The following is a 14,493-nucleotide window of genomic DNA, read 5'->3' as shown; positions in this document are numbered from 1 at the left end:
CGATGGCTTCAAATTTAGTCATTCTTCCACAGAATCTGAATCAGAAAGAAAAACTTAAATATTTATTCTGTCGCTGCTGTTCAATAAATACTAATCATTTATTATGTATATGTTAACAAAATGAAGAAATTGGATATCATTTTGTTAAGCTTCAAATTGATCCATGTTCTATACCATCTGTGAAATCCTAGCTTTCTCATATCACTTCTCTTTGAAGAGAAGGCCATATATAACATTTATTATAGAAAAAAATATTTTTTAAAAAACTATGAAATCATGCCAAGCTTACCTAATCCTTTTCTTTTTTCCTTTACATATCAAGCTTATTTAGTGTTCTACCTATTGAACCAACTACAAACTTGATTCCATCAAACAAACAAGTTGAACCTCCGGTGCATCATTCGAACCTACCGAACCGATAAAATTGCATCTAGTTTGGGGGCTAACTACAAGAGACAGCTTAAAAGGACCCTACAGAGAATCTTATCTCACCCATATCTGTACTTCAACAAAATCCTGGCAACTAAACAACAATCTATGATTGCCATTCTTGTCTTCTTTTGTTCATATTGGAAGCTGGAAAGGGACTGATCAAAGAGTTAGGGCCTGTAAAGAACATGGTCACTGCAGATACCTAACAATTTCCAATAAGTTGAATCTAAATGATTGATACAACAATAATGTCTCAAAGTTCCAGCCAGATTTTTTTTTTTTTGAAGAAGAAGAATGGAAAGTGGCAAAAAAGAAATAGGAGCCAAAACAAGTTCTGATGGATAAGATTTTCTATTCTTTGTTGGGTATCTAACTTTTCTCTTTTATTTTATGATTTCTATGCTATTATAAATAGTAGATAATTTGAAAGTTCATCTTCAAAAAATGTGTGTTTACTTAAAAATAAAACAGTTATTGAAATAAAGAATGCATCCATCTTTGTTTGCATGTTTTATTTGTAGATGTAATTAATTGATAAAAGGATAGATTCTCGTCTGAGGAAATGAGATTGCATAAATAAATAATAGTTGAACAAGAACTAAAAGATCCAAATGCATAGATTGATATGATCAACCAAATCTAAAGCCATGAAACTTAAATCTATATATGTTGGCCACATGAATCTCATGCTGCCAATGGTTAATGTTCTAGTAGATCCTTGTTTGTAAAGCTTTTTACATTACTATTTGGCAGAAAAGTAATTTAGTTTTGCATATCTTGAGAATGACAAAAAAAAAAGGGTTAGGTTAGTTCTGTCATTCTCTCATTTTCCATTCTTTGTAATCTCTTCAAAGTAGATGCTTCTCTATCTATGTTTTCCTGTCTTCCCCACCAATGGTGCTTTATTGTCCCTCTTTTCCACTGAAGTAGACACACACTTATCATCTAAACTAGGGGGCGATGACTGGAGCCGAATAAACAAGAATGGTAATCCATGATATCTCTCTAGTGACCCTTCCCAAAATGACTAATTATCTTGGCATGAAATGAGGTTCACTTAGCATCAACATGGCATCATAATAACTAGACGAACCAAACTAAACTTTGAGACAAAATGAACATGAAGCTATATTCTGAAACTATGGAGCTCCATGACAATCAATCCCACATGGAGAAGCATGAAGAAGCACAGGAGGTTCATCATACATGATGATGTACTTGTCGCCCACTCAGATTCCTCTGGTCGCCTTCGGGTGGAGACTTCAATCGTTCTCCTGCGTGATCTGCTCCCAGTGACTTACAAATCAAAGCGTGTGAGTGGAGGGCTCGGCATTGCCGATGTGGCTCCGTTGACGATCAAGTCAATGCTAGGTTGAAAGACGAAGCTCACAGAAATATGAGAGAGAAAAAAATGCTCAAGAGAGAGATTAGAGAGATTATTAGTGGAGAAGAGTTGTCTCCGTGTGCAAGAGAAAAATTTTATCATCTCTTCACTTACTTCCATCGGTCCTTATATAGTCGACAAAATGAAATCTCCACGTGGACTGCCACACAAGTGAGACGCACCTACAGGTTGCACCAAGCTGTCGTTGGCTAGATGTCACCTTCTGCGCGAGTTGTCGAAGACTGTTGAGCCGTTGGCCAAGTGTGTGCGAGTTGTTGGAGGTTGAGGCCGAGTAGTCAATTGTCTGATAGCCAACTGAGCTTTCCAAGTCCGAATGAGACGTTGTTGGACGAAGGTTGAATGCTCGGGAGCATAGATTGATTGATCCGGGAGTGAAGTTGAGTGCTCAAAAAGTGACCCAAATCTAAGTGGAAAGTCGTAGGACGAAAAGACTCGAGTGCTCGGGATCAAACATTGGTTGGTATAGGAGTGAAGGCGAGTGCTTAGGAAGTGACTCAAGTCCAAGTGGGATGTCATAGGACAAAGGCCTAGTGCTCGAGAGCAAACACGAACTAGTTCAAGAGTGAAACCGAGTGTTCAGGAAGTGACCCAAATTCAAGTGGGATACCGCAGGACAATGAGTGCTTGGAAGTAGACACCGACTAATACGGGAGTGAAGGTGAGTGCTCAAGAAATGATTTGAGTCCGAATGGGATGTCGTAGGACGAAGACTGAGTGCTCGGAAGTAGGCACCGATTGGTTTGAGAGTGAAATCAAGTGCTCGGGAAGTGGTCCGAATTTGAATGGGATGCCGCGGGACGAAACTAAGTGCTCGGGAGCACACTGACTGGTCCTGATCAAGAGTGCTCGAGAAAGAAGATTGACGGGGCCAGATGTTCGAGAGTAACTCCAAATACTGTCAATATTGATAGACTAGAGTGTTTCTCTATACTAAAAGACTTAGAAATTCAAAATTGAATAAACTACACCCATCTTCAACACGAAGAAGTATTAGAAAAGTTGTGGCTCAGACCTTAAACCAAAAAATATCCCTCAAGATGTCTTGACCCCTCAACGCATAAGAATACAATACGAGAATTAAGTGCCTAGCATTTGGTATAAAAGCACATAAAAGATGTACATGGAGTAAGAACTATCATAGGGATTAGGAAGTGAAAGTTTCCAACAGCTCGGTTCTCAAGATTCCACAGGACAGTTCGAGTTCAAATAACAAGGCGTTATAACACTACTTAGCTCATGTTAGCATCACTCTGCCTCCTTGTTACTATTGTCTATTTCTCCTGGGGAAGAGGCCAAATGAAGAGCAAACAACTAACAAGGGTAGGTTTGTCACTGAAAAGCCTGCTTACAGGTGCTCCAACTACCGAGAACAAGACCTGCTACACTATGAATCCAACTTTGGCTCCAAATTCCTTGCCTATCCGTGCACCTCATCTATTTATTCCAACAAAAAAAAGGTAATATCTTGAAGTTAGGAATCAACGTGGTCAAAGATATACCATGGAAGATAGTGTGCACGCACAGCAATCTGGACAATGAACATCGTCACATGGAAACAGTAGCAGCAAGCATGCCTTTGCAAAAAATATTGTTGAAAGAGTTGCGCAAAGAGGAGAACATACCGGAACTAGATCGAAGATCAAAACTTGAACGATTACGTTGAAGGATTAACAGCAGATCTTAAGTTATACCTGGCTAGATTTGAACAACCGAGGCAGAATCGACTCTTTAGCTAAAAAACGGCGCTTTTTTGTTATCTTGAGTTCGATTCAGTTCAGATTTTGTCGATGGCATGGCTTCTGCTGTGAGGATTCCACCTTGCGGCTGAGACGTCCTTCGCTTTCCTGTGGGGGGTGAAGAGCTTCCCGAAGCCGAAGAAGGAACCCGACCTGGACGAGCAGACTCGGAGAGAGCCCACCGGGATAACGTTGAGCACAGGCGAGACTTGGACATTGACCGAGTACGACCTCTCCATCGCCCTGAAGGGCTTTGCCCGGAAGTGATGACCACTGACGCCGGCTGCGGGAAAGTTGCTTGGGCTGCTCGAGCTTCTTTCCAGCCCCTGGAAGATTACCTTCCCAGACGCATTCATCCGCGGGCTATCCACCGAAACTCCGATTGACGGATGTGCCTCCTCGGCCCGACGCCTTATCGGACTTCGGCGAGTTCTTTCCGCATGGTGTTTTTCTACGCTGGTGCTCCTTGTCCGGGAGACTCGCACTCGGGGCGTGGTCCTGGCTAGCGAGATCTGGCCGCGAACTGGCTTTTCAAAATCGAGGGACAGCCGAGGGAATTCGTCGTGGTCGGCTCCCGAGGAGGAGGACGACGAGGAGAGTGAGCAGCGGCCGGAGATTGGGACCGTTTCTGCGCCCGAATCGCGGAGAAGCGGTGTGGAGATGAAGGATTCGACCGCAGAAGGCTTCCGATGGCGACGGAGGAGTGATCTGGTGCTAAGACTCCTAGAAGGTCCCGCCTGCACCGCCTTTTCAATGTCCGGCATAGAGCTATTCGTCTTCTTGAGGCCAAATAGCTCCCTCCACCGGCTGGAACACCTCGGCGCCTTAGGCGACTGCGCACAGAGCTCGGGTCCGAGGACATCCGTCACCCGACGAGGCCGCTCCGCATCCGGAGATCGGATCGCTTCAAACGACTCGACATGGGGCCGCGCCGCCGAGATCTGAAGAGGAACTAACTTCCCATCGGAGAAGAGCTCGTCAGCGGGAAGCATCGTGACGGGATCCTGTAGACGGAACTCGAAATCAAGCGCTAAGTCCGAGCTTACCGCCACATTATCGGCGGAGATAGATGGATCAGCGTCTTTGCGGCTGAAGGAGAGCCTGGGACTCAGCCACCCAAAGGCGGAGCGAGGAGGGGTGAATTCCAGGAAGGCGGAGTTCGTCGCAGGAGCGGCGATCTTGAAGCAGGTGGAGGCCATTGTAGGGCATCCAACGGCGGCGAGGGTTTCCGGCGGCGTTGCGAAGAAATCAAAGCGATGTGTGGTGCGGCGGCAGACGAAGACGAAAGCCTCGATCGTGTGGTCCTATCCGTATATAACTAAATATAGAATTAATACATATTTTTTACTTTGCCCCAACAAATTTATCTGCGACTTATATTTACCCTCACAATTTAAAATATATATATACATAGAGAGAGAGAAAGAAAAGAGTAAGAGAGAGAAATAAAGAGTAAGAGAGAGAAAGAGCACTGATATCCTGAGCGACGGATTCGTGCGTCGCCCATGAATGACACCAATCCACTCGCCACTGTCACCGGCCTTGCATCGCACCGTCCGACTACCACCGACCGCTGGCTTGGGCACGATCGACGCGCCACTCGCCACTCGCCAACGCTTCGTCCGACGTCGGATTCCGATCGGATGGTGGCCGAAATCCGACGTAATTTGGTCGAAAACAGCCAAATCACCCATCACGCCACTGCTAACCGCAATTCGGTCAGATTCCGACCGAATCGCGATTGGAATTCCGACTGAGGAGGGGTCGGCGTAGCATGTCGATCCTTCCTCAGTCGATCTCCGATCGTGATTCGGTCGGAATCCGACCCGATCGTGTCATCGCCGTGGCATGGCCTCTGTCGACCGTGATCGAGCCAAATTCCGACCGCATCGTGGTCAGCAGTGGCCGCAACAGTGGGAGGTCACGTGATTTGACTGTTTCCGATCAAATTACGTCGGATTCCGATCCACTATCCGATCGAAAATTTGTCGTCGGACGAAGCGTCAACGAGTGGTGCGTCAATCGCGTCCGAGCCAAAGGCCGGCGGTAGCCGACGGTATGGTGAGGCCAGCGGCAATGACGATGGGTCGGCAATATTGTTCACGGGCGCGCACGAATCCGGATATCAGGATATCAATTTTTATATATATATATATATATATAATTCAATTATTGTATCGCATTGCCTCCTTATCGGTACGTTGGCAGGCACGGCGTTGACCACGCGTCCACCTCGGGTCCAGCGCCGCCACAAATTTGCGGTATTTCTGCACTTCGATGGAATCCAACGGACAATATCGCAGGCGGCGGGTGGCAGGAGAGACCGACAATTCTCCGGCATCTGCCAATAGCCACCCCTCGAGCCGACACGTGCCAACGGTCGCGTCCATTGACCAGTCGCCGACACAGACGTACGCTCCGGGAACAGGCGCCGCCGGTTAAGACGGCGTAGATCACAGGAAATATCTAATTATATGAACACGTAGATAAGCACCAGGTAGATCGTTTTCTGTTAATTATTTTTTAAGAGAACATTTGATTGAGAATTATTATTGATAATATTAATTTATAAATAATAATTTTATTTAATTTAGATTAAAATTGATTCTTAAATAATATAATATCATATCACATCAATAAATTAATATAATATTTTAATTATAATTAGTATTAATAAATTATATTAGAGTAGTTATACACATATCATAACATAAGTACTTCATCTATAATCAACATTATCCTATAATAATTATTCAAAATAAATAATTTATTTTAATTAATAGTAATCTTATTATGTTATAACAATTATATAATTATGACAATTACGAACTCATAACTTTTATAATTATATAATTATAATTTTATAATAATTATAATTATGTAATAGTTATAGGAGCATAACTATATATCAATTATAATATGTTACAATAACATAAAAAAATAAAAATAATTTTTAAAAATAAAATACTCAAAAAAAAAGTGAGACTCTCTTTTAATAAAAAAATATTAAAAAGACTATTCTAATAAAAACAGATGTCATTTTGTTTTTTACCCTATTTAACAAGAATAACTCAAAATGATATTCTAAACCTTTACATCGAAAGAGCATAAAGCCCGGCCTCATTCAACAGAATTGTAGTTGCTAAGATGCAAATATTGCACAACTAAACTGCTCAAGGCATCAATTTTACTAGTTTTTTTTTACAAAGTTCGTGTAGCTTTCGATCAAGTCGATCGGCTTTAAGTGTTAGAGATGAACAGTGACTTAAGGATACAAAAAATGCTAACCTAAGAACTATTTACAGATTAGCAATATCAGTTCTTATAAATCTTGCACAGCACTCCACCATGACGATATTCGGATATTCGATACCCGTTTAACATGGTAGTGAAGCACATGATTGCGAGAGGCACATCAACTATTTGCGAATTCAACGAAAAGAGTGGACCGATCAGCCATGGATTGCTGCTCCGAGTTCAGATGCCAGTAAGCTGTTGAATACCATCAGTTTTTTCTTGCTCTATTTCCAGGCATGTGTTTATGGCGATTTTCGCCATGCTCTGATGCCTTTCTGGTTAATCTTGAATGGCCAGCTTTTTCGACGCTTTGGACTCTCAGAGAATATACCAGATGCCAATGCCTGCTGAAGCCATAAGTCGAACTCATCGTCCTCGCTAATCATCTCCGCGTCCAGTCCCCATGGATATCTGGACGGGTTGGATCGCAGCCCGGTCCTATCCAAGCCAACCATGTTCACATGAAAGGTTGGTCCATGAGTGTTTGCCTTGCATTCCATTCCCTTCATGCAACACATTTACAAAAGTAAGAACACAAAAACTTACTATAAACAGCACTTTGGAATTCACTTACGATTCATGTTTAAGTTTCCTTACCACAAGAAGTCAAACTCATGATACACAACAGGTAGTGAGCAGTTAATTCATATCGTCGCTGATCTAGTGATCTGATACTGATGGATAACATCAGGAATCCTTGAAGAAAGACTTGGACAAACATTGTAATTACATCTTTATACTAGAAGGGATTCCTCTCCTCTCGAGTGACTAGTCGTTTTGGAATGGATGAACTCTACGTCGAAGCTATACTCGTACGGTGTAAGAGGGTGTATTAAACTTAGGAGGCTCCATGGTCATTAGCCAAACATGAGCAAGTAAGATGCTCTAGTATGTTCATATATTAAAAGAGTGTTCTTTCCACAAAATGACTAATTATTTTGAGATGGAACGAGTTCCACGTCAATTCAATATGAATATCGGAGCTACGACCATATCTCCGAGTCATGATAGGAGTGAGCAAGCATATTGAAGCTACAATGCAAGCGCCAATGAGTTCCACATGGAGAAGTGTAACAATCCTCTATTATGCCTATACATATTAGAAGGGTATCCTCCTCTCAAGTGACTAGTCATTTTGGAGTAGAATTAGCTTCGCCCAATTCAATAGAAATCAATAAACAGCCTTGAAGGAAGCTAGGGGTCGTCGAGTTTCAATGTTGCATAACCAGGTTGTGAGGTTGTGCGTGATAATTGCCAAAAAGAGATCGATCGCATTTCGAGTATAAATAGTTTTCTATCACAATCAACATAAGTTTGTTTTGTTTCACATGCCTATAAATTTAACTAAAATATTCATGGAAAAAAAGAGCATGTATTTATCATGAATTTTATTAGTTTAACAAATAAAATTAATATGATCAATCAATTTGCGATAACCAAACCAGCATACTACTGAGAATTGCAATGATGATACAAGGATGTTGTGTAGTCGATAAAACTAAGCATAGCCAAGTTCATGTTGCATAGGCATAAAAACTAGTAAGAAAATTACTGATTCGAAAAACTGGTATTAGCAGGATATGTATTGAATCTCATCATAAAGAATGTACATAAGATCTTTAAACTTCATAAGATGTATCAAAGAAGGGATGCCTGTACACTGACCTGACAACTTGCCCATTCAGAAACATCAAAGATTTTGCTTTCTGCGCATACAAAAGCTCGTGGTATTTCCCCCTAAAGAGCAAGATAGAATGAGAAATTTTCGCTTAACAATGGATCCACTATCTTTTAGACATCAGATGGGAAAAAATGATAGCACTAAGACTCAGGAACAAGAAGAAAATTGAGATTGAGAAAGAGAGACAAATATGGAAAATCTAAGACAATAGATGCTATTGATCATGAAGAATACCTTGTTAGGTGTTAAGATCGCAGAAGAGTAACCACTTTCTACCCACCCATCACCATCTTTGGCCTGATGATACTGGGAACAACCCTGATACAAGAATATTTCATAAACAGGACACATAGATCACAAAGCTCACATGACACAACTGAGACATTGGCAAGAACAACAGCAATGCGATAATTATAAGTTAGCCTCCCACCTGACACCACCTTGCCCTACTTTTACTTCTATTAGTGCATATCCATATGTGAGAATGCCCACACTTGGTGCACTCAATACGCCTAGATTCTTCAGTGCGGTATTCAACTCCATCCTGTGATGGAAAGCAATCAGGATCTTAGTTTAGATCTTTGAATCTAAAACGAAAAGTAGGAGACAATCTGAAAGCACATGGAAAACTAATCAATAGTAAGGATGAGATAGGCATTATACAGTAGATCAAAACATCCATAAAGTTCAATCTTCATGTGCACACAAACTTTAAGAATCAGTACTATAGATTACACTTTTCAGTCAAGTGGATGCTCCGTAAAGCTATATGAAAATTTTAAGAGAATCCTGATGGGCACAAAATATCTGAATTATCAAACTATATTCACTCAACAAAATGTTCTTCCCATATTCAGTTTGAAGAAACATCATTGAAGATGCATCATAGCAAGAAACTATTGTTTTTTCTACACCAGACAACTTAGCATCATCATGGCCAATTCGATGCATGGTTTAAGGTACCCAGACCACCTTGTAGGTGAGCTGCATACCAGCCAACCAAGAATCATTATGCGGGTTAACAAATTTCAAGTGCTCACCCAGTGTACCAATTGTTCCATTATTTAATGCATTTGTAATCATTTGACCAGAGCTATTTACCTAGTCATTTTCTCTATCTCTAGGTGGACTTGCAGTCCTCACTTCTATCACAGTGAAAGGGGAAAAAAGGAGTAGAGGTTACCCTACAATCCTAAGGCAGAAAGTAAAGAGGGAACTAGAAACTAGAGAATTAAGGAAATGCCTTAGCTTTAAGGATTACTTGATGCCAAGAAGCATTCTCTATGCCATGAGATTGACTTCTTTACAGTTAGCCATCACTACTGTGACACCAGGAAATCATCAATGATGACAATATCCCTGTGAGACTGGGACACAAGATGTGGGTGTCCAGCATCAGGGAAGCCAAGCTTAGTTATTCTCTAACAAATGTACCTTCTCATTTTGCTACAAGCTAATGAACTGTGTTTATTGACCAAAGCTGCTAAGTTTTCAAGATGCCTTCTTGTCTTGAAGGAATATGGCATGGAAGGCAATAGGATGTTTGCCCTTCAGGTGCGCTGGCACTTCCTCAGAAGAAAGTCCTTAGGAGATTGGTTTTTTATCAGACCCCAAAAAAATTTGGTAGCTTCTCCAGCCAACTGGCCCATTGCAGGCTCCATCTAGTTGACATCTCAACTCCTTTACCACCACACCCTAATCTATAACTAAAGCATTTTACTTGATAAACAATATAGCACCAGCAGAAATTGTGGACTACCTCAAAGAGAAACTAACTTGACAAACAAAATGGATATCATGTACTAAATATGTCATGAGACGCGAGGGGATAAGTAGCATATTCATACATAGAATCTTTATTTAAACATAATCACAATATTGTGCATATGCCTCATGTATCATGTTGAACTATACCTCCTGAGAATGAGAGGTTCCAGAATTCTGAAGCACTCGCCCTGATTCTTCCTTCCTCAATTGTTCATCATAGTTTTTCCTTTTTATGAAATCTGAAAGAACCTGAAATATAATGTTTATTAGTTGCGTAACTAATACTTGAGCATTTTGGAGTGATTGTTTCTCTTCGGCATGTGAACTCAAAAGTCAAAACAAACATTATTAGATATTACTTACCTCATATGCACACTGAAGCTTTTTAAATGATTCACAAGCTAATGTATGGTTTGGATTCTTGTCAGGATGGACAAGCAAGCCCTAGCAACCATGAACACAAGTTAATTTACAGTTACTGTGAATCAGATGACTTAAAGAAACATTTTGCTGGTCAAATTACACACCTTTTTATGGTATTCTTTCTTTAATATCTTTGGATCAGCATTCACATACTTAAGTAGGCCCATAACTTCATAATGATTTGAACTATCCATTATCCTTTTCATTTCAACTAATGAAGCTGATTCAATCACGACATCCTTGCTAGAAGAAGCATGCTTATGAGCATCTGAAAGATATGATGCCTTAGGAATTGTGCAAGATGATTTGAGAGATGGCACTTCTTCAGCTTCTTTAGCTGGAGGAGCATATTCCTTGTCAGCTGAAACATCTTCTGAAACCTTTTCAGGTTCCTTTTCTTCTTGAACACGTGTGCCTCTATTGATACTCACATATCCTTGAAGTAACTTGGTCAATATACCATTAGAAATAAAAGATAGGTTAAGTATCAAGAAAACTCCGTGCAAACCAACATGGGCATTGATAAAATGAACAGCATATGCAGTTGCCATTAAAATCAAGAATCGTGCATGGTTAAGAGATAACATATAACCTGCAAACAAACAAACTCAGTAAGCTTGAAAGTATTAGAAGAGTTACTTGAAAATTATAAATAGGAAAATGCGTCTCTATACCTCCAGCTATTAGTAAAAATGCTGTTATCCAAAAGTATCCATATAACCAAATAAGTACAATGCCATAAAACCCAGCGATAAGAAGGCCAGGTGTGAAGCCCAAATGATGAATCACTGTAGCTGTCGATCCCTGATACAACAAATACACAATTAAATTTACCATTCAGATTAATTGCTTTCCTCTTATTAGAGACAAGATATTGTAATTCAAGTGAAAATAACTATGAATGAACACCATAAACACGCAATAAATAAGTTGCACCTTCCAAGAGTCAAATACATGATCTTTCTCAGTTTTTCCTACCAGTAAACACTGTCAAGCCACATTTTCATCGCTAGATTTAAATCCCTTCAAGTTCTCTCAGTCAAAGCTTCCTCGCTCTAATTAAGAAAGTAGGTAGAATCTATATCTGTAAAGCAACTTGTCTACTCTTACTGCTTGTTTGAGTTCTTTGGATGTTTTCTCAATTTATATGGTCAAAAATATCAATCCCTTCAATGTTATATGCATCCATTGGAAAAAAACAAAGAAAACAAGAACCTCTCAAGTTATACTATATTGCTGAGATTCAGATCTAAAAGATCCACATCTTTCACTTGGTCACTCAATATTTTATTTATAAACTATAATCAAGAAGTTGTACGAGATTTTTGATCCATGAATAATATGTCTTTCATTGATATGAATCCTAAGTGATTTAGAGGACAGACACTTGAATCCATATAGCAACAGTTGCATACGACTGTAACAGCACCATGATGGCTTTATATGGAGCAAAGTATCTTTTTGTTCATTAACATGTCTATCTTAAAACAAGAAGAACAGGATCAAAAAAATTCAAAACAAAGTTTGCATATGCTCTGTAAGGCAACATTGATACTGGTGGCATCAAAATTCATAATAAAGTAATAAACCAATTTGCAATTACATGTTCTTACATTTATCACATTCATGCAAGAGGGCTGGGCATTAGGACAACCAACCATTTCAATGCAGCTTCAGCCAAGCATGGCTCATTAAATATTTCCCACAATAACTGGCTTCATGAGAAGCATATTATTTTGTATACATTTTAGTCTCAAGCAAGCAAGGATTGGTGTATATAAATATGCATGTCTATTCTTCTGTCATATACATGAGCAGGCCACCATAAAGACAGTCAAAGTACAAATCCAGACTTACAAAGTTGCTCGTATCAAAAACTACAATTCACCACTCTTTTACTGGCATGATAAAAAGAGTAGAAAAGTTTAGCTATGCACTAAAATAGTAATAGTTGTGATGAGAAATAGAAGTAATCAAACTTATTTTAATCAAATGGAAAGAAATAAATCATGTTATACGACCATTTTAGTTCAGAGATAAACTGAAAAAGGAAGATGACAGCAAAAACAAAAAAAAAAGTCTTGCAACTCAAAAATATATGCACATATATACGGATTGTGAGAACAGACCAGACTTAGAAGCACGTAAACGAGGGAAGTCGTGGAAGTAGAGCAAAGGAAGCAACTCCACATGATGACAAAAAGAGCCGTCGAACCCAAGGTAAACAGGGACCTCAAACCTCCAACGACACAATTACTCCATTGCAATAGCAATCTAAAAAGAAATCTTCCGGCAGTCGTGCACCAGATGTAAAACAATGGCCAATGGCGATCGATCAGGAGAACGAATTTTTCTCTTGTACAGTTCACAGCAACTCGGACATCTCCAAAGAACTGCTTCTGAGATTGAACCCATCTCCACCCTTGCTTGAACAAGCCTATACCTCCCATTGAGACCATAATAACAAGACACAGATCACATCCCTTCGGGGGAAAAGGCCAAAAGCTGCATCACATAACAAAACCCACAAAAAAAAAAAAAAAAAAAAACTCAGCGCGGCTTCTGCAATCTGAATCACTTAGTTGCTAATGACCCCGACAATCTTGACCTTCCGATGAGCAACATTCTCCTTCCGCAACCATCATATCTACTCCAGATCTTATATTCAATGATTCCATTAAATCTATCTGCTCAACATCCGCTGCCATCAAGGAACCAGCCAAAGCGAGGAAAAAAAAATCGATTTTCCCAACATCAACCAAATCAAAAACCTATTTTTTCCTTTCCAGTTCCACCAGCTGATCCCGCGTAAACCTTAGCAGCCTCCTCGCGCCCGGCGATGGTTCCTCGCAGGGAAGAAACAAAATCCGAACAAACCAACTCGACCAAGAGGCTTTGGGTGGCCACCGACAGACAAATCCGATGCCCTTCCTCCCGAACGCTATAAAAAGAGGAAGAATCGCAGCATGACACACGGGAATCAACCCAGCCCTAGCTTTACCTGTCGGTTCCGCTGCTTTTCCTTGGGCGTCAGCCGCTGCTCGTGATAAAGCGTAGGGATGCGAAGGAAGAGCAACGGCGAAGGTGATAAAGATGGCCAAATGGACGAAACAAAAAAAAAAGGAACCGCGACGGTAAAGATCGAAGCTTGGAGAGAGACAAGGATGGTAACGTGGTGAGGGTTTATAAAGCTGGTAGCGTGTGTGAGAGAGAGCGAGGAGTGCAGAGGAAGGAAGATGATTAAAACTTCAGTTCACCCCAGAAATTTTCATTTATATCATATGAATCTCTAACGTTTACAAAATCTAAATTTACTCCAACGTCTCACTGAAATATTGAGTATAAAATGTAATATTTTAAACCTGAGTGGTTAAGATGAAAGTTTCACATTCTTATGTAGGGAAGCATACCAACTACTCTATTTTAGATTACCCACCGGATCTACCTGCATGGTTACTAACCGGGCCCACTGGTTTACCAATCACGTAACGGTGTGAACTGCTATAACACCAGCACGGGTAGGTCAGAACTCGGACCAGATCAAGGAAAAGGCACTAACCTACTTATAACCTAATGTAATTATCAATTAGCCATGTGCTTAGGCATGCATTTGTTTAAGGTTAGGATGATAATTAAGGTCAAAGATAAGTCATTAATCACTTTTATAATTAAGGTTAGGATGCAAATGATAAATATATGTGAATATGAAGATTGTCCTAGTTGAACTATGTTTGACTTAATTGTTTGATATC

The 14,493-nt window shown here is 40.3% G+C and overlaps 2 protein-coding genes across 2 annotated transcripts; both read right to left on the bottom strand.

The window, feature by feature from the left end:
- Positions 1-3,399: 3,399 nt before the first annotated feature.
- Positions 3,400-4,850, bottom strand: LOC141832405 (uncharacterized). The gene has a single exon (XM_074719911.1). The coding sequence runs from the start codon at positions 4,770-4,772 to the stop codon at positions 3,612-3,614; it is 1,161 nt and encodes a 386-aa protein (XP_074576012.1). The 5' UTR covers positions 4,773-4,850; the 3' UTR covers positions 3,400-3,611.
- A 1,877-nt stretch (positions 4,851-6,727) lies between these two features.
- LOC141832314 (uncharacterized) lies at positions 6,728-13,874 on the bottom strand. The gene is made up of 9 exons (XM_074719807.1): positions 12,871-13,874; positions 11,416-11,545; positions 10,846-11,333; positions 10,682-10,762; positions 10,466-10,567; positions 8,982-9,095; positions 8,786-8,869; positions 8,536-8,607; positions 6,728-7,373 (listed from the first exon to the last, which is right to left on the bottom strand). The coding sequence occupies exons 1-9, from the start codon at positions 13,198-13,200 to the stop codon at positions 7,113-7,115; spliced, it is 1,662 nt and encodes a 553-aa protein (XP_074575908.1). The 5' UTR covers positions 13,201-13,874; the 3' UTR covers positions 6,728-7,112.
- Positions 13,875-14,493: the final 619 nt, after the last annotated feature.

This window comes from Curcuma longa, chromosome 7 (assembly GCF_044706935.1).
Source record: "Curcuma longa cultivar G26 ecotype Majalengka, Jawa Barat chromosome 7, ITB_CL_G26_1.1, whole genome shotgun sequence".
NCBI classification, from domain to species: Eukaryota; Viridiplantae; Streptophyta; class Magnoliopsida; order Zingiberales; family Zingiberaceae; genus Curcuma; species Curcuma longa.
Note: the sequence above shows the minus strand (reverse complement) of the source record. Positions and strands in the feature narration are given on the sequence as shown.

What these genes read in the sequence shown, in the direction of transcription:
- LOC141832314 (XM_074719807.1), bottom strand. Translation starts at nt 13,200, where the DNA reads ATGGTCTCAATGGGAGGTATAGGCTTGTTCAAGCAAGGGTGGAGATGG. An exon ending in ATTTTTACTAATAGCTGGAG is followed by an intron (nt 11,334 to 11,415) that starts GTATAGAGACGC and finishes GTTTGTTTGCAG; the next exon opens with GTTATATGTTATCTCTTAAC. An exon ending in GAACCTCTCATTCTCAGGAG is followed by an intron (nt 9,096 to 10,465) that starts GTATAGTTCAAC and finishes TTTCCATCACAG; the next exon opens with GATGGAGTTGAATACCGCAC.
- LOC141832405 (XM_074719911.1), bottom strand. Translation starts at nt 4,772, where the DNA reads ATGGCCTCCACCTGCTTCAAGATCGCCGCTCCTGCGACGAACTCCGCC.